Below are 17,805 nucleotides of genomic sequence, written 5' to 3'. Positions count from 1 at the left end.
TTTTAATGTCCAGGACAAGAAAAAATGTGGTATTCTTCCCTTATTGAAACAGAAAGGTAAAATACTGAACGCATAAAGAAAAAGTTAAACAGTATTTGAGAGCTGTCGGCATCGTTTTAGAATGAGCATTAGAGCAATCGGAGGAATAATTGCCATGTTGCAGAAGAATCCTGAAAATCTGACACAAATTCGTGTTCACCTACCGTCTCTTGGCTGTTCCGGAATAACAACATGTAAACAAATGGCCGGTATTTTTTTAAAGAAATGTGGCACCCCCATTTCACCCTTGTTCCGTTCCTCTCCCTTCACAAAGTTGTCCCTCTTTTAAGACTTACTTTCTGTTTTTCCAGACAGTTTCTTTCTCGTTTTGCAAATAGATGCACTTTCAGGTCATTTAATTGTTTCTTTAACTGCTCCACCTACATCTTTTACTTTCTCTCTATACCTGTCTATTCTCTCTTTCTGGACCAATATATATTTTACTTTCAGATACTATTCTGCAATACCTATATATTTATCTTTTTTTTTTATATATTTCTTTAGCGTGGACCTAGTAACAGGACAATGAGGAATTTTATAGATAACACTACTTTGAAGACCATTGTAAAAACAGGCGAAAGAAGCAATTTCAAATGGAGAAATGAGGGTTAGAAGAGGTGTATTTTTAAATTCTACAATCTTAGATCTAGACAGTTGAACACCTGTTGTGGCTTATCTGTTATAGGATTTTCTAGTATTAGGCAATGCCTGCCCCTGGTTTCTCACGGTCCGCCTGTGAGCTTGTTCTTCAAATAGGGAGATATGGTGGTGTGACATGCTTTCTGTGTAATGCAAGCTATCTAAAATGTAATTCTCGCTTCCAGTGATACTAATGAAGGTGTTTTTGAATGAGAAAAATATGAACAGATTTCTTGTTTCTGTAACAAGCCGGGTGGCCATATATGGTATAGCCGATAGAGGTGCAGTAGCAGATTTTGTAATGTGTGCCAGGACAGCCTTTCCAATTTGAAGATGACGGCGTATAAGTGCCTGTACTGCGGATCTGAAGTCTGTATGAGAGATGGCGGGTTTTAGCTTCCAAAGCAGATAACGTTGATAGAATAATAATTTAGTCAGTTTGGCAATGTATTTGTTTAGGGTAAGGTGTTGATCTATGATAAAGCCAAGTGGCTTTGCACATTGGACCAGGTATCAGCAGATGTCTTTAGGATTTAACCATTAGGGGTGCGATTCTATCTATGGTATTTATAGGTACCTTGTTATAGATGTTTGTGAGGTCATTGATAAAAGCCAGTCAATTTGGCGAATGAGTTATGGATGTCTAAAAGAAGCTATATATGTACTTCCTATAGTGGTGTCCTCCAGCTTTCACCAGTTCTGATTGTCCTGGTTTCAGGCTTTCTGATATGATAAAAGTAATCACAAGCTGGTTGGACACTCAATATTAAATAGGTCACTTAGAGGGGTGGCATTTACCTGAGAGGTAATTGGATCATGGGTATTAACCTTTCTTTAGAGTGAAGGACAAAATAGCTTGTCATTTGGCTGAGAAGTAATCAGATCATTGGTTTTACCTTTCTTGTGAGTGAGGGACAAGATAACTTGTTTTAGGCAACAGCATGAACATAGGTGCGTTTTTTGGTGAGGGTTTGTTTGTGTACATTCTATGAAATTTTCAAAACTGCCTAAAGGAATCTGTAGGTTTTGTTGTTTCCCATTATTGTGATTAGTTCCTTAAACTGTTTTAAAGGGGATGTTTTGTAACCCGAAGGCAATTATATGGCGTGAAAGCTGCACTGTTTGTTGTGCTTTAGTTGTAGGGTGCAAGAGAGCTGTTCAAAGTAAATGAAAGCGGGAGAGCCGGTGGAAGAGAATTTCCATCAGTTCTTGTGGAGGACTACAGTAAATCCACAATTTTCAAGTATGTCCTTGTACAGAATGGAGGAGGATTTTGGGGCAAGGATGTCAAAGGATATTTGCGAAAAGGAGAGAACCCGGTCTCTGTAAATATTGGTAGATGTAGTTTGATGGTATTCAGGAAATGTGTTTTTTCCCATTAGTGAGTCTGATTTTTGGTTTTGAAGAGGTAGGATTTCCATACAGTTTTCCGGATGACGTCCTTATTTAGGCTTCCTTTGGATATGTGATATATATGTGTGAGTAGGGATAGGCAAGAGGAGGGTCCTGGAGATCCAAATCTTGATATATTAGAAAACAAGCTTAAGCGGTAACTGACATTTACTTGCCAACATTTGAATTTCTTACGCACAGTGCAAGTGGCAAAGCTTATTAAATGATTGAAACAGAATTCATGGATTTGGTACCATGATAGTTAACTTTGATACTTAACTAAGACTCCGTTCTCCTCAACTGTTCTGCTGTCTTCCAGATTCTCTCTCCCCGAGTGTTCCTTTTTTAGGTCGAGCTGACGTTAGCATTCATGCGAAGCATGAATGCTGTCAGCTCGACAACTAATGTGATCCGTTTTTAGGAGAGTGGACACCAAAGTGTTACGAGCGTTTTCAGTGCCGGATTTCACCTCGGGAGCGCGCAGCATTGTCTGCAGTGGCAGTGTCAGTTTCGCTTTTTTATTACTTTCGTTTTTCCCGAGGCTGGCTGAGGCTGGCTTGGAATGAACAGGCTTGCCCCCGCGCATGCGCAGAGTAACTCACAGCCCTTGTTTATATTTGTTTTAGTTCCGTGATGCTCCGATCTTTGCCCCTTCCGAGTGGAGCTTCCGAGTGGAGCTTCCGAGTGGAGCTTCCGAGTGGAGCTTCCGAGTGGAGCTTCCGAGTGGAGCTTCAGAGTGGAGCTTCAGAGTGGAGCTTCAGAGTGCAGAGTGGAGCTTCAGAGTGGAGCTTCAGAGTGGAGCTTCAGAGTGGAGCTTCAGAGTGGAGCTTCAGAGTGGAGCTTCAGAGTGGAGCTTCAGAGTGCAGAGTGGAGCTTCAGAGTGCAGAGTGGAGCTTCAGAGTGCAGAGTGGAGCTTCAGAGTGCAGAGTGGAGCTTCAGAGTGGAGCTTCAGAGTGGAGCTTCAGAGTGGAGCTTCAGAGTGGAGCTTCAGAGTGGAGCTTCAGAGTGGAGCTTCAGAGTGCAGAGTGGAGCTTCAGAGTGCAGAGTGGAGCTTCAGAGTGCAGAGTGGAGCTTCAGAGTGCAGAGTGGAGCTTCAGAGTGGAGCTTCAGAGTGGAGCTTCAGAGTGGAGCTTCAGAGTGGAGCTTCAGAGTGGAGCTTCAGAGTGGAGCTTCAGAGTGGAGCTTCAGAGTGGAGCTTCAGAGTGCAGAGTGGAGCTTCAGAGTGGAGCTTCAGAGTGGAGCTTCAGAGTGGAGCTTCAGAGTGGAGCTTCGGAGTGGAGCTTCAGAGTGGAGCTTCAGAGTGGAGCTTCAGAGTGCAGAGTGGAGCTTCAGAGTGGAGCTTCAGAGTGCAGAGTGGAGCTTCAGAGTGGAGCTTCAGAGTGCAGAGTGGAGCTTCAGAGTGGAGCTTCAGAGTGGAGCTTCAGAGTGGAGCTTCAGAGTGCAGAGTGGAGCTTCAGAGTGCAGAGTGGAGCTTCAGAGTGGAGCTTCAGAGTGCAGAGTGGAGCTTCAGAGTGGAGCTTCAGAGTGGAGCTTCAGAGTGGAGCTTCAGAGTGGAGCTTCAGAGTGGAGCTTCAGAGTGGAGCTTCAGAGTGGAGCTTCAGAGTGGAGCTTCAGAGTGGAGCTTCAGAGTGGAGCTTCAGAGTGGAGCTTCGGAGTGGAGCTTCGGAGTGCAGAGTGCAGATTCAGAGTGGAGCTTCAGAGTGGAGCTTCAGAGTGGAGCTTCAGAGTGGAGCTTCAGAGTGGAGCTTCAGAGTGGAGCTTCAGAGTGGAGCTTCAGAGTGGAGCTTCAGAGTGGAGCTTCGGAGTGCAGAGTGCAGATTCGGAGTGGAGCTTCAGAGTGGAGTGGAGCTTCAGAGTGGAGCTTCAGAGTGGAGCTTCAGAGTGGAGAGTGGAGATTCAGAGTGGAGATTCAGAGTGGAGAGTGGAGCTTCAGAGTGGAGCTTCAGAGTGGAGCTTCAGAGTGGAGCTTCAGAGTGGAGCTTCAGAGTGGAGCTTCAGAGTGGAGCTTCAGAGTGGAGCTTCAGAGTGGAGCTTCAGAGTGGAGCTTCAGAGTGGAGCTTCAGAGTGGAGCTTCAGAGTGGAGCTTCAGAGTGGAGATTCAGAGTGCAGATTCGGAGTGGAGCTTCGGAGTGGAGCTGAGCTTCAGAGTGGAGCTTCAGAGTGCAGAGTGGAGCTTCAGAGTGGAGCTTCAGAGTGCAGAGTGGAGCTTCAGAGTGGAGCTTCAGAGTGCAGAGTGGAGCTTCAGAGTGGAGCTTCAGAGTGCAGAGTGGAGCTTCAGAGTGGAGCTTCAGAGTGGAGCTTCAGAGTGGAGCTTCAGAGTGGAGCTTCAGAGTGGAGCTTCAGAGTGGAGCTTCAGAGTGGAGCTTCAGAGTGGAGCTTCAGAGTGCAGAGTGGAGCTTCAGAGTGGAGCTTCAGAGTGGAGCTTCAGAGTGGAGCTTCAGAGTGGAGCTTCAGAGTGGAGCTTCAGAGTGGAGCTTCAGAGTGGAGCTTCGGAGTGGAGCTTCGGAGTGGAGCTTCGGAGTGGAGCTTCAGAGTGGAGTGGAGCTTCAGAGTGGAGTGGAGCTTCAGAGTGCAGAGTGGAGCTTCAGAGTGGAGCTTCAGAGTGCAGAGTGGAGCTTCAGAGTGCAGAGTGGAGCTTCAGAGTGGAGCTTCAGAGTGGAGCTTCAGAGTGGAGTGGAGCTTCAGAGTGGAGCTTCAGAGTGGAGCTTCAGAGTGGAGAGTGGAGATTCAGAGTGGAGATTCAGAGTGGAGAGTGGAGCTTCAGAGTGGAGATTCAGAGTGGAGAGTGGAGCTTCAGAGTGGAGATTCAGAGTGGAGAGTGGAGCTTCAGAGTGCAGAGTGGAGCTTCAGAGTGGAGCTTCAGAGTGCAGAGTGGAGCTTCAGAGTGGAGCTTCAGAGTGCAGAGTGGAGCTTCAGAGTGGAGCTTCAGAGTGCAGAGTGGAGCTTCAGAGTGCAGAGTGGAGCTTCAGAGTGGAGCTTAAGAGTGCAGAGTGGAGCTTCAGAGTGCAGAGTGGAGCTTCAGAGTGGAGCTTCAGAGTGGAGCTTCAGAGTGGAGCTTCAGAGTGGAGCTTCAGAGTGGAGCTTCAGAGTGCAGAGTGGAGCTTCAGAGTGGAGCTTCAGAGTGGAGCTTCAGAGTGGAGCTTCAGAGTGGAGCTTCAGAGTGCAGAGTGGAGCTTCAGAGTGGAGCTTCAGAGTGCAGAGTGGAGCTTCAGAGTGGAGCTTCAGAGTGCAGAGTGGAGCTTCAGAGTGGAGCTTCAGAGTGCAGAGTGGAGCTTCAGAGTGGAGCTTCAGAGTGCAGAGTGGAGCTTCAGAGTGCAGAGTGGAGCTTCAGAGTGGAGCTTCAGAGTGCAGAGTGGAGCTTCAGAGTGCAGAGTGGAGCTTCAGAGTGCAGAGTGGAGCTTCAGAGTGGAGCTTCAGAGTGGAGCTTCAGAGTGGAGCTTCAGAGTGGAGAGTGGAGCTTCAGAGTGGAGCTTCAGAGTGCAGAGTGGAGCTTCAGAGTGGAGCTTCAGAGTGCAGAGTGGAGCTTCAGAGTGGAGCTTCAGAGTGCAGAGTGGAGCTTCAGAGTGCAGAGTGGAGCTTCAGAGTGGAGCTTCAGAGTGCAGAGTGGAGCTGCAGAGTGGAGCTTCAGAGTGGAGCTTCAGAGTGCAGAGTGGAGCTTCAGAGTGGAGCTTCAGAGTGCAGAGTGGAGCTTCAGAGTGGAGCTTCAGAGTGCAGAGTGGAGCTTCAGAGTGGAGCTTCAGAGTGGAGCTTCAGAGTGGAGCTTCAGAGTGGAGCTTCAGAGTGGAGCTTCAGAGTGCAGAGTGGAGCTTCAGAGTGGAGCTTCAGAGTGCAGAGTGGAGCTTCAGAGTGGAGCTTCAGAGTGCAGAGTGGAGCTTCAGAGTGGAGCTTCAGAGTGCAGAGTGGAGCTTCAGAGTGGAGCTTCAGAGTGCAGAGTGGAGCTTCAGAGTGGAGCTTCAGAGTGCAGAGTGGAGCTTCAGAGTGCAGAGTGGAGCTTCAGAGTGGAGCTTCAGAGTGCAGAGTGGAGCTTCAGAGTGCAGAGTGGAGCTTCAGAGTGCAGAGTGGAGCTTCAGAGTGGAGCTTCAGAGTGGAGCTTCAGAGTGGAGCTTCAGAGTGGAGCTTCAGAGTGGAGCTTCAGATTCAGAGTGGAGCTGCAGAGTGGAGCTGCAGAGTGGAGCTTCAGAGTGGAGCTTCAGAGTGGAGCTTCAGAGTGCAGAGTGGAGCTTCAGAGTGGAGCTTCAGAGTGCAGAGTGGAGCTTCAGAGTGGAGCTTCAGAGTGGAGCTTCAGAGTGCAGAGTGGAGCTTCAGAGTGGAGCTTCAGAGTGGAGCTTCAGAGTGGAGCTTCAGAGTGGAGCTTCAGAGTGGAGCTTCAGAGTGCAGAGTGGAGCTTCAGAGTGCAGAGTGGAGCTTCAGAGTGGAGCTTCAGAGTGCAGAGTGGAGCTTCAGAGTGGAGCTTCAGAGTGGAGCTTCAGAGTGGAGCTTCAGAGTGGAGCTTCAGAGTGGAGCTTCAGAGTGGAGCTTCAGAGTGCAGAGTAGAGCTTCAGAGTGCAGAGTGGAGCTTCAGAGTGGAGCTTCAGAGTGGAGCTTCAGAGTGGAGCTTCAGAGTGGAGCTTCAGAGTGGAGCTTCAGAGTGCAGAGTGGAGCTTCAGAGTGGAGCTTCAGAGTGGAGCTTCAGAGTGGAGCTTCAGAGTGGAGCTTCAGAGTGGAGCTTCAGAGTGCAGAGTGGAGCTTCAGAGTGGAGCTTCAGAGTGGAGCTTCAGAGTGGAGCTTCGGAGTGGAGCTTCGGAGTGGAGCTTCAGAGTGGAGCTTCAGAGTGGAGCTTCAGAGTGGAGCTTCAGAGTGCAGAGTGGAGCTTCAGAGTGGAGCTTCAGAGTGCAGAGTGGAGCTTCAGAGTGGAGCTTCAGAGTGCAGAGTGGAGCTTCAGAGTGGAGCTTCAGAGTGCAGAGTGGAGCTTCAGAGTGGAGCTTCAGAGTGGAGCTTCAGAGTGGAGCTTCAGAGTGGAGCTTCAGAGTGGAGCTTCAGAGTGGAGCTTCAGAGTGGAGCTTCAGAGTGGAGCTTCAGAGTGGAGCTTCAGAGTGGAGCTTCGGAGTGGAGCTTCGGAGTGGAGCTTCGGAGTGCAGAGTGCAGATTCAGAGTGGAGCTTCAGAGTGGAGCTTCAGAGTGGAGCTTCAGAGTGGAGCTTCAGAGTGGAGCTTCAGAGTGGAGCTTCGGAGTGCAGAGTGCAGATTCGGAGTGGAGCTTCAGAGTGGAGTGGAGCTTCAGAGTGGAGCTTCAGAGTGGAGCTTCAGAGTGGAGAGTGGAGATTCAGAGTGGAGATTCAGAGTGGAGAGTGGAGCTTCAGAGTGGAGCTTCAGAGTGGAGCTTCAGAGTGGAGCTTCAGAGTGGAGCTTCAGAGTGGAGCTTCAGAGTGGAGCTTCAGAGTGGAGCTTCAGAGTGGAGATTCAGAGTGGAGATTCAGAGTGCAGATTCAGAGTGCAGATTCGGAGTGGAGCTTCGGAGTGGAGCTGAGCTTCAGAGTGGAGCTTCAGAGTGCAGAGTGGAGCTTCAGAGTGGAGCTTCAGAGTGCAGAGTGGAGCTTCAGAGTGGAGCTTCAGAGTGCAGAGTGGAGCTTCAGAGTGGAGCTTCAGAGTGCAGAGTGGAGCTTCAGAGTGGAGCTTCAGAGTGGAGCTTCAGAGTGGAGCTTCAGAGTGGAGCTTCAGAGTGGAGCTTCAGAGTGGAGCTTCAGAGCGGAGCTTCAGAGTGCAGAGTGGAGCTTCAGAGTGGAGCTTCAGAGTGGAGCTTCAGAGTGGAGCTTCAGAGTGGAGCTTCAGAGTGGAGCTTCAGAGTGGAGCTTCAGAGTGGAGCTTCAGAGTGGAGCTTCAGAGTGGAGCTTCGGAGTGGAGCTTCAGAGTGGAGTGGAGCTTCAGAGTGGAGCTTCAGAGTGCAGAGTGGAGCTTCAGAGTGGAGCTTCAGAGTGCAGAGTGGAGCTTCAGAGTGGAGCTTCAGAGTGCAGAGTGGAGCTTCAGAGTGGAGCTTCAGAGTGGAGCTTCAGAGTGGAGCTTCAGAGTGGAGCTTCAGAGTGGAGCTTCAGAGTGGAGCTTCGGAGTGCAGAGTGCAGATTCAGAGTGCAGATTCGGAGTGGAGCTTCAGAGTGGAGTGGAGCTTCAGAGTGGAGCTTCAGAGTGGAGCTTCAGAGTGGAGTGGAGCTTCAGAGTGGAGCTTCAGAGTGGAGCTTCAGAGTGGAGAGTGGAGATTCAGAGTGGAGATTCAGAGTGGAGAGTGGAGCTTCAGAGTGGAGATTCAGAGTGGAGAGTGGAGCTTCAGAGTGGAGATTCAGAGTGGAGAGTGGAGCTTCAGAGTTGAGATTCAGAGTGCAGAGTGGAGCTTCAGAGTGCAGAGTGGAGCTTCAGAGTGCAGAGTGGAGATTCAGAGTGGAGCTTCAGAGTGCAGAGTGGAGATTCAGAGTGGAGCTGCAGAGTGGAGATTCAGAGTGGAGCTTCAGAGTGCAGAGTGGAGCTTCAGAGTGCAGAGTGGAGATTCAGAGTGCAAATTCAGAGTGCAGAGTGCAGATTCAGAGTGGAGCTTCAGAGTGCAGAGTGCAGATTCAGAGTGGAGCTTCAGAGTTCAGATTCAGAGTGGAGCTTCAGAGTGCAGAGTGGAGCTTCAGAGTGCAGATTCAGAGTGCAGATTCAGAGTGGAGCTTCAGAGTGGAGCTTCAGAGTGGAGCTTCAGAGTGCAGAGTGGAGCTTCAGAGTGCAGAGTGGAGCTTCAGAGTGCAGAGTGGAGCTTCAGAGTGGAGCTTCAGAGTGGAGCTTCAGAGTGGAGCTTCAGAGTGGAGCTTCAGAGTGGAGCTTCAGAGTGGAGCTTCAGAGTGGAGCTTCAGAGTGGAGCTTCAGAGTGGAGCTTCAGAGTGCAGAGTGGAGCTTCAGAGTGCAGAGTGGAGCTTCAGAGTGGAGCTTCAGAGTGGAGCTTCAGAGTGCAGAGTGGAGCTTCAGAGTGCAGAGTGGAGCTTCAGAGTGGAGCTTCAGAGTGGAGCTTCAGAGTGGAGCTTCAGAGTGCAGAGTGGAGCTTCAGAGTGCAGAGTGGAGCTTCAGAGTGCAGAGTGGAGCTTCAGAGTGGAGCTTCAGAGTGGAGCTTCAGAGTGGAGCTTCAGAGTGGAGCTTCAGAGTGGAGCTTCAGAGTGGAGCTTCAGAGTGGAGCTTCAGAGTGGAGCTTCAGAGTGCAGAGTGGAGCTTCAGAGTGCAGAGTGGAGCTTCAGAGTGGAGCTTCAGAGTGGAGCTTCAGAGTGGAGCTTCAGAGTGGAGCTTCAGAGTGGAGCTTCAGAGTGCAGAGTGGAGCTTCAGAGTGCAGAGTGGAGCTTCAGAGTGGAGCTTCAGAGTGGAGCTTCAGAGTGCAGAGTGGAGCTTCAGAGTGCAGAGTGGAGCTTCAGAGTGGAGCTTCAGAGTGGAGCTTCAGAGTGGAGCTTCAGAGTGGAGCTTCAGAGTGGAGCTTCAGAGTGGAGCTTCAGAGTGGAGCTTCAGAGTGCAGAGTGGAGCTTCAGAGTGGAGCTTCAGAGTGGAGCTTCAGAGTGGAGCTTCAGAGTGGAGCTTCAGAGTGGAGCTTCAGAGTGGAGCTTCAGAGTGGAGCTTCAGAGTGCAGAGTGGAGCTTCAGAGTGGAGCTTCAGAGTGCAGAGTGGAGCTTCAGAGTGGAGCTTCAGAGTGCAGAGTGGAGCTTCAGAGTGGAGCTTCAGAGTGCAGAGTGGAGCTTCAGAGTGGAGCTTCAGAGTGCAGAGTGGAGCTTCAGAGTGGAGCTTCAGAGTGGAGCTTCAGAGTGGAGCTTCAGAGTGGAGCTTCAGAGTGGAGCTTCGGAGTGGAGCTTCGGAGTGCAGAGTGCAGATTCAGAGTGGAGCTTCAGAGTGGAGCTTCAGAGTGGAGCTTCAGAGTGGAGCTTCAGAGTGGAGCTTCAGAGTGGAGCTTCAGAGTGGAGCTTCGGAGTGCAGAGTGCAGATTCGGAGTGGAGCTTCAGAGTGGAGTGGAGCTTCAGAGTGGAGCTTCAGAGTGGAGCTTCAGAGTGGAGCTTCAGAGTGGAGAGTGGAGATTCAGAGTGGAGATTCAGAGTGGAGAGTGGAGCTTCAGAGTGGAGATTCAGAGTGGAGCTTCAGAGTGGAGCTTCAGAGTGGAGCTTCAGAGTGGAGCTTCAGAGTGGAGCTTCAGAGTGGAGCTTCAGAGTGGAGCTTCAGAGTGGAGATTCAGAGTGCAGATTCAGAGTTGCATCATTGTAACAGGTGCATCAACCAACTGAGCTAGCTTGAAAAATTCCGGAGTGCAAACATACTAGATTAATAATGTAAGGTTCCTTTTGTAACACCTGCTTAGGACAGCTGCTAATCACCAAACATCTGATGCAGAGACACGCATTTTTTCCTTGACTGAAGCAACTATAACGATGATGCATATGTCATAAGTACATAGAAAGCTCACGAAAGTAAGCATGTGATGCTGAACATTTAAAAACATGATGGAATAACAATCTAGTATTTTAGCTATTCATCTTAACAAGACCAATGCATTGAACACCGTTACGTTGGCTGATAAAAGCGCATTTTATTTACAGTAGTCTAAAAGAGCAAAACTGCAGGAAAATGACCACTATACAAAATAAAAATAGCACTACTCTGCGCGCCGCCACTCCCGTGCACCATTTTAATTATGAAGACCCGGCCCGGCTCCAGTGCGTACCACTACCAACTATTTAATTAATTTTAAAAAGGCTCAGGCCAGGCCGGTAGGGCGTGCGCACCACGGCACCATAATTAATGTTTATAGGCCGGGGCCCGTTACCATCCGTCCCTGGCGTGCGTTGCGCACTGTAACTATTATAATATAGGCTTGCCTGCTTGCTTGCTTCAGCAGCAGCCGAGGGCAAATGGAGCAGGCGAGGAAGCAACAGGGGTTGGGGGGCTGGTTGAGTGCAAGGGCGAACCCAATATGGAGGGAAGCGGCACACAGGCAAGAACAGAGAGCAACACTGAGTGCGGCCCCGGGAGCAAAGAAGTACAGAAGCGAGAAAGCATGTTCTATAGGAGGGACAAACACGAGTGACAAGTTGGGACATAAATAAGAAGCAGGCAAATGCGCGACAGGAAAGCAACTAATTAGTGCACGCAGCAGGCCTGGAGGCAGGCAGCCAGCAGCAGCCCTGCCCCGCCGGTCGGTGACGGAGACGGAGTGACAGACTCTGAGTGACTTACTTTGGTCTTCGGACTCGGATTCGGAAATCGGACAGGGCAGCTCAGCGTGGGCGGGCCTGGCCGCCTGGCTGCTTTGTCTTGGACTTGGAAGGCAGTTAAGTTCGTAGTTTTCGTTGTTCTTCTCTTGTCTTCTTCTTTGGCTATGCGCGCCGCCTGCCGCGCCCCATATGCCACGCACAGGGGCTTACTGCTTATTGGCCCGCATAATGTTGTGCGTGCCCTGGGGCTGCCTGGCATTGCTCACCACCACTCAGCAGCAGCCAGCCCTGCTGCCCACGCCCCCCACGCACGCGGCACGCGCATACGCGGCGGCGGAAGTGCGGAACGGAAAGTGAAAGAAAAGGATAAAGGCCTGTCCCGCGTCCCGCCGCCATTTCATAGAATCAGGCGGGCTTAGACTAAGATAACAAAAAGTGCCTTACACACTGTGTAAGGCACGGTTTGTTATCATTGTCACTTTTGCCTCATGTAATGTAACGTTTGCCTTTGTATTTTGTTCACTAGTAATGTTCTCATGTATCAGTTCTGTTTCTATTGTGAATTCGCTCTGACACCTTCGGGTGAAGTCCGCACATCCCTTCTTACTCGGCTTGCTTAGCTGGCAGAATGGTGTTGCAGCGTTGGCTAGGAGTTTATTATAGTTGAGCTTTTTTCTTTCAGTCAAACAATAAAGTAACATTCATACAACCTAAATTCAGGATGCTGCCTCCCTGCCAATGTTTTAGTCATCTCTCTTTTTAAAGTCGGGAACATTCTGTTAAAACAGCTGTTTAGGATGTAAGGTATTACTTCTCACGAAACAGACTGATTTTTGATAATGTCCTGAATGCAGCAAGGACCGTCTGAATCAATGTAAAGAATTGCAGTGTTCCTAATGTTCTATATGCGATTTGCCTTCAACTAGTAATTACCATTGGATCATTGTGTGCTGTCTCACTCTTAATGCCTGTTTAAAAAGAGTGCTCTATATGCTGGACCCAAGTATGTTGCTATTTAAACAACACCAGCGATCAATGCACGCTTCCACCACACGCACACAGAACCAGACGTCGGTGCACGCTTTCACCAGGCGCACACACACACCACCAACCGTCAGTGCACACTTTCACCAGGCACACCCCATCAGCCGTCAATGCACGCTTTCACCGGGCACACACGCCACTAGCTGGCAGTGCACACTTCCACCAGGCACACACACCATTAGCCATCAGTGCACATTTTCTACAAGCACACACACACCACCAGCCATCAGTGCACGCATCAATGGTTAGCACATCCACAATTAACTATTGTAGCAATCGCAGTATGGCGCACTTTACTTCTAAACATGTCAGTGCACGCTTTTACACCATGCACACACACCATCAGCCATCAGTGCACACTTTCAACAGGCACACACACACCACTAGCCATCAGTACATGGTTTCATCAGGCATACCCACCACCGGCCGTCAGTACACACTTTCAACAGGCACAGACACCATAAGTCATCAGTGCACGCTTTCACCAGGCACAAACACCACCAGCCGTCAGTGCACGCTTTTACCGGGCACAAACACCAACAGCCGCCAGTGCACCCTTTCACCAGGCACAAACACCAACAGCCGTCAGTGCACGCTTTCACCGGGCACAAACACCACCAGCCACCAGTGCACCCTTTCACCAGGCACAAACACCACCAGCCGTCAGTGCACACTTTCACCAGGCACAGACGCCATAAGTTGTTCGTGCACGCTTTCACCGGGCACAAACACCACCATCCGTCAGTGCACGCTTTCACCGGGCACAAACACCACCAGCCAATACAGAGTTTGGAAAAGAATTCATGCAACACATTGTCATATACAATGCCAATAACTCAAACTTGAATGCTGCGAGACCTATTGCATTGCAAATGCTTGTTCTTAATGCTTCACCTTTTATCTCTTCCAGACTCTCTTTTTACTCCCAGGACACTTGCATGCTAGATCTTCTTCAGCAATGGAGGCAATGTGCTTCAGCTCCTTGACTTTGCCTCAATCCATTTCAACTCCCATATCTTTCAGCCAACTCCATTCATTTTTATCCTGTGCCTGGAACTTTGGGTTTAGTTGCACAGCAAAATGCTGCATATGCACTTTGGATGTTTGTCTCAGCTAGCGACTACAAAAATCAATGCCCACCTCAAATCTTCAGTAACCATAGTAACTACTCCTTCATTAACCTCCTTAAAGTCCTCAACCTGGCCACCTGTAGCCTGGTAAGCATCTTTAAATCCAATGTCAGTACCCCCTACAGACAACAGGTTGGCTGCTTGACTCTGAGCAACAGGTTCCTTGTAGCAGTGTTGGGTATCTCCTCCTGACCTGCTTACTGCTCTTCATTCACCCCACTATGTTATTACTCCAATGCATGCACCTTTGCCATCTCACAATTTAGGTTATTATTTTGCTGACGCCCCTCAAAGACACTGTCTACCAAAAGCTATAAGATCTTATACCAACACAAGGCCAACAATATGGCCCTCATAATCTCTTCTTCAAACCAAGTGTTCCACCATAACATCTACTGCCCTTACTAACTCCTTATACAAGACTGGAATGCAATCATGGTCTTCTTTTTATTTTAGTCTCCTCTTTATTTTTATCTCTTTAGCTCTCTTATAACATGGTATCTGCCTGTAATCGCTTGTGTCGGATGAAGCTGCTTTGCAAGAATGAGGAAAATCTGGTAAGTACTTACTTCCGACATTATCATCAACAGTTTGTGAAGCGCACACATCTCTGGATTGGGATGGAAGGAGGGACAGGTTTAGGGACGGTGGGCAAGAGGGCTAGAAAAGAGCTAGTAGGCTTAGGGGAACATTACGTGCAGAATATGAAGTTGAAAGTGATTCAGGATGGGAGCGGTATAAAAAGAAAAGTTAAGGATGATATAAAAGAAAAAGTTAGAAAGAAATCGAATTCGTCAGAGGTGGTGATGTAACTAGTAGGAGGACGCTTTTCTACCTCCCCTTGTTAGGAGGGCTTGTCATCTAGATATGTTAGGTGTCATAGCTTTGGCATCAGTATTTACAGAGCACAGTCAACATGATATTTTGGTGTTTTGCCACTCCCCCTTCTCCTACAAGAGGCATGTGTTTTTCTGTTGGTCATTAGTTGAAATCCTGTGCTTCTTTGTGGGGGCCGTTTAAGCCAGCTTTCCAAAATTACTTTAATATACCACCAGTTTAGCCCTGAAATGAAAATTCCTCATATTACTGCTTTAAAACAAGATGCTGTGATTTCCAGACTCATTTAACTCAACATCATCTACACAACGTTCCCTACAAAGGAGCTCCAGGTATTTGAGTCTGGCAACTTCAAACTGACTTGCTGTCTGCCCAGTGAGACTCAGTGTGTTGTTGGTGGTTCCCTACTTGACAGGTCTTGCCACCTACATGCCCTCATCTTCCTTATAGCACAAGCTTATGTCTCACTCTTCAGAGTCAGAGGAACAATGAGTCAATGCCTCTGTCTATTTTATGAGTTCACAATTGCTTAAAATTGCAAACATCTTCCATACATTTTAGAATATCATTGTCCGCTATAAAGACTGGAGGAAAAAGTGGCAGCCACTTGCACTCTAAGGAGAGATACAATGGCTGATAAGTGGGAGAAAATGGTAAGATAAGGGAAAAGAGTATTGAGTTTAAGTGGGAATAGATAGAAGACAACAAGACGTAATAGGAAGTTGAATTAAAGAATTATGAGTGTTGGCAATTATAGAATTAATGGTGAAAAGCATTGAAAACAACGGTATTGAGTACAAGTGGCCCTCTCAGAACGTGCAAAGGAGGTGTTTGGTGCAGGCTAGTTTAGGTGACTGGCGAACCAACTATGGGTAACAAAAGACTTGATAGTGCCTATGTTACAGTAGATTGGAGGACTACAAGCAGCACATTTGTTAGCTTTTCATAAGCTTGTTGGAAGGATTTGCCATAGTATTTTGAAACTGTTTGCCGTGTCTGACCAGGCTGGGTGGGTAATTTGAGGCAACGGAAGAAAGATGCAAGCATTAGGAAGAAGTGACCTGGGCTGAAGGTGAGTTGGAGAATCTTTCTTGAGTTGTCATCTGAAACTCATGCCGACCACCTAAAGTTTTACCTCGCAGTAAGGGACTCTCCTTTGGTGCATCACTGTTTACAATATGGCTCAAGAAACACAGCATAACTTGTGTTTCCACCTCATTTCCATTTAGCATGAATGCAATATTGACATCTCCATTTCTGAATTTGAGGGAATTTCCCTACATCAGGTACAACATCAAATGTCTTAATTTTAGGCTTAATTGAAATTCCACCTTACCAATAAAGTGCAACTAGCCCATATTAAATGCTTGAGTTGAGTCAGCCTTCTATTTGACCTAGATTTCTGTAGTGCAGACAAATAATTTTTTGTCTCATTTCAGTGGTGGCAATTCTCTCTTAAATGGATTTCCATAGAAACATTGTTCCATGATTCATTACACTTAACAGTATAAGCCAAAAAGCCACTAGTTTACATTGGAGACTCTTATGCTGTTAAAACCAGTACGGGTCAAGTTTAAGGCACTTTACTTCTCTACTTAGAAAGGCCCAATTATCTTGCTACTAATCATGGAATTAGAGGAGTTACTCAGGTTGGTAGGCATAAGCCACTCACCGAGTTATCGATCCCTCTTGCATTGAAGACTAAGGAACTGATTTAGAGTTTGAAGGACAGGATATTCTGCCACAAACCTTACGCTGAATGCCCAACAATGCAGACTGCCCGCCCTACTTTCAGTGGATGTCGAATGAACTTGTTTCTGTTCAGGACCACCATGGAGACCTTGACAGTTCTGAACAGAAAAAAGAGAAAATTGCTCCCACATCAGCAAAAACGAGTGTAAGCAATACTAAACAAGCACATTGCGAAAATTACGCAGTTGGAAATAATTCATCTCTCACCCAGTCATGACTTAGTCACCACTGGGGAAAAAGAGTAGATAGTCTGCAGGAACAATGAGTACCAAGCACAGGGCCCAAGCGAGAAAGGTAACAGCTCAAATGGATCTAACAAGGAGCAGGAGCCTGCCTTAGTAAAACAACATCAAGGCAATAATGAAAAAGGCCATTCAAAATTGGACAATATAGAAGGGAAACTCCTACTCGAAATTAGAGGAGTTAAGAAAAGAGTTACATCACTTCAGCTAGTTGTAAAGAACATGCCAGATATAACCCAGAACCTTTATAGAATAAATAATCAACCTAAGTCTACTGTAAAGAATGTTCCTGTCGAAACAGAGCATGTAGCTCCTGACATGCCCTCAAAAGGATCCATCAATTTGTTAGCAACAAGTTTGGGTGCAGGGGGGATATTGGCACAGTGGAACAATGCATACATTTAAACCTCCTTATTAGTGCTATACAATAGCTAAGGAAGCAATATGCATCTCTGTTTTGCAGATCTGAGCAGTGTTTTAGATCTTCTTAATCATTCTAAGCTGTGGCAGACCATGGTAAAAATGGGTGCCCCTTTGGACATCATCTCGTACTTGTCACAGTTGTGTGACTCTCTGACAGCACAAGTACGATACGGCACACATTGGGGAATGCACAACAAGATTCTAGGTCACAAGAGGTATCAGACAAGGGTGTGTTCTTGACCCCTTTTTGTTTTCCCTACGTATAAAAGAAGTAGATAGATAGGTCAACAGGGAAGCCCCGAGAGTTGGCAAGCGTCTGACTCCTGTCCTACTATATGCAAACAGTGCGATTTTGCTGGCTGGGACCGCTAATGGTCTGCAACGCCTGATAAGTAATTTCTCTGCATATATATGGGCAGAAAGATCTGAAGCTAAACTTAACTAAAACGTTTACAATGGTAGGCAGGAATGGAAAACCTTACAAAATAATCCACCGTGACAGGGGAACAGAACTAGTGGAAACACAGAACTTTACATATCTGGGTATTCAATTCTCACGAGGTGGACATTACAGCCCTCAGTTGAGAACACAAAATTATAATTCCTAGGGACATCCAAAGCCCTATTTAGATTTGCCAGAAAAATATGGAAACCCATGTAATGATGCAATTGTGTAAAGGTAAATGCTTGTCAGTAGTTACATATGGGGCAGCATTATGGGGCATGACAAATAGTATGGTATTGCAGATGCAGAATTCCTTCTTGCGAAGACATTTCGCATTGCCACAATCAACACTGTCCCTCATTATTTATAAAGAATGAGATGTACCCTATCCAGAAGACAAACTCAATTATTACTTGGCAAAGCATCTAGAGTAAGACAGGTAGAAAATTCAAAACGGAAATAATAGAAGATTATGTATCGCTTTAGCAGTATGACAAAATTCCCTAGTTAGCTCACATATGTAAATTGTTCAAGGAGATTGATGAAACAATTATCATAGAGGATCCTACTAGTATCCTGCAATATCATAAGAAGGAATTTAGAATGATACTTATAATAAAAAGAGAAGTTAAAAGAGAATTTAAAGAAAAATCTAAATCTACTGTACATAGATATTGC

General features: G+C 47.5%; 1 protein-coding gene across 4 annotated transcripts in view; it reads left to right on the top strand.

The window, feature by feature from the left end:
- LOC144799014 (death-associated protein kinase 2-like) overlaps window positions 1-17,805 on the top strand; it is a 697,832-nt gene that overhangs the window by 669,207 nt on the left and 10,820 nt on the right. For all 4 annotated transcript variants that reach the window (XM_078670165.1, XM_078670162.1, XM_078670164.1 and 1 more), the window contains one exon: window positions 13,911-13,985. In XM_078670165.1, the coding sequence (XP_078526291.1) occupies window positions 13,911-13,985 (75 nt within the window). The remainder of the gene's footprint in view (window positions 1-13,910; window positions 13,986-17,805) is intronic.

This window comes from Lissotriton helveticus, chromosome 12, assembly GCF_964261635.1.
Source record: "Lissotriton helveticus chromosome 12, aLisHel1.1, whole genome shotgun sequence".
NCBI classification, from domain to species: domain Eukaryota; kingdom Metazoa; phylum Chordata; class Amphibia; order Caudata; family Salamandridae; genus Lissotriton; species Lissotriton helveticus.
Note: the sequence above shows the minus strand (reverse complement) of the source record. Positions and strands in the feature narration are given on the sequence as shown.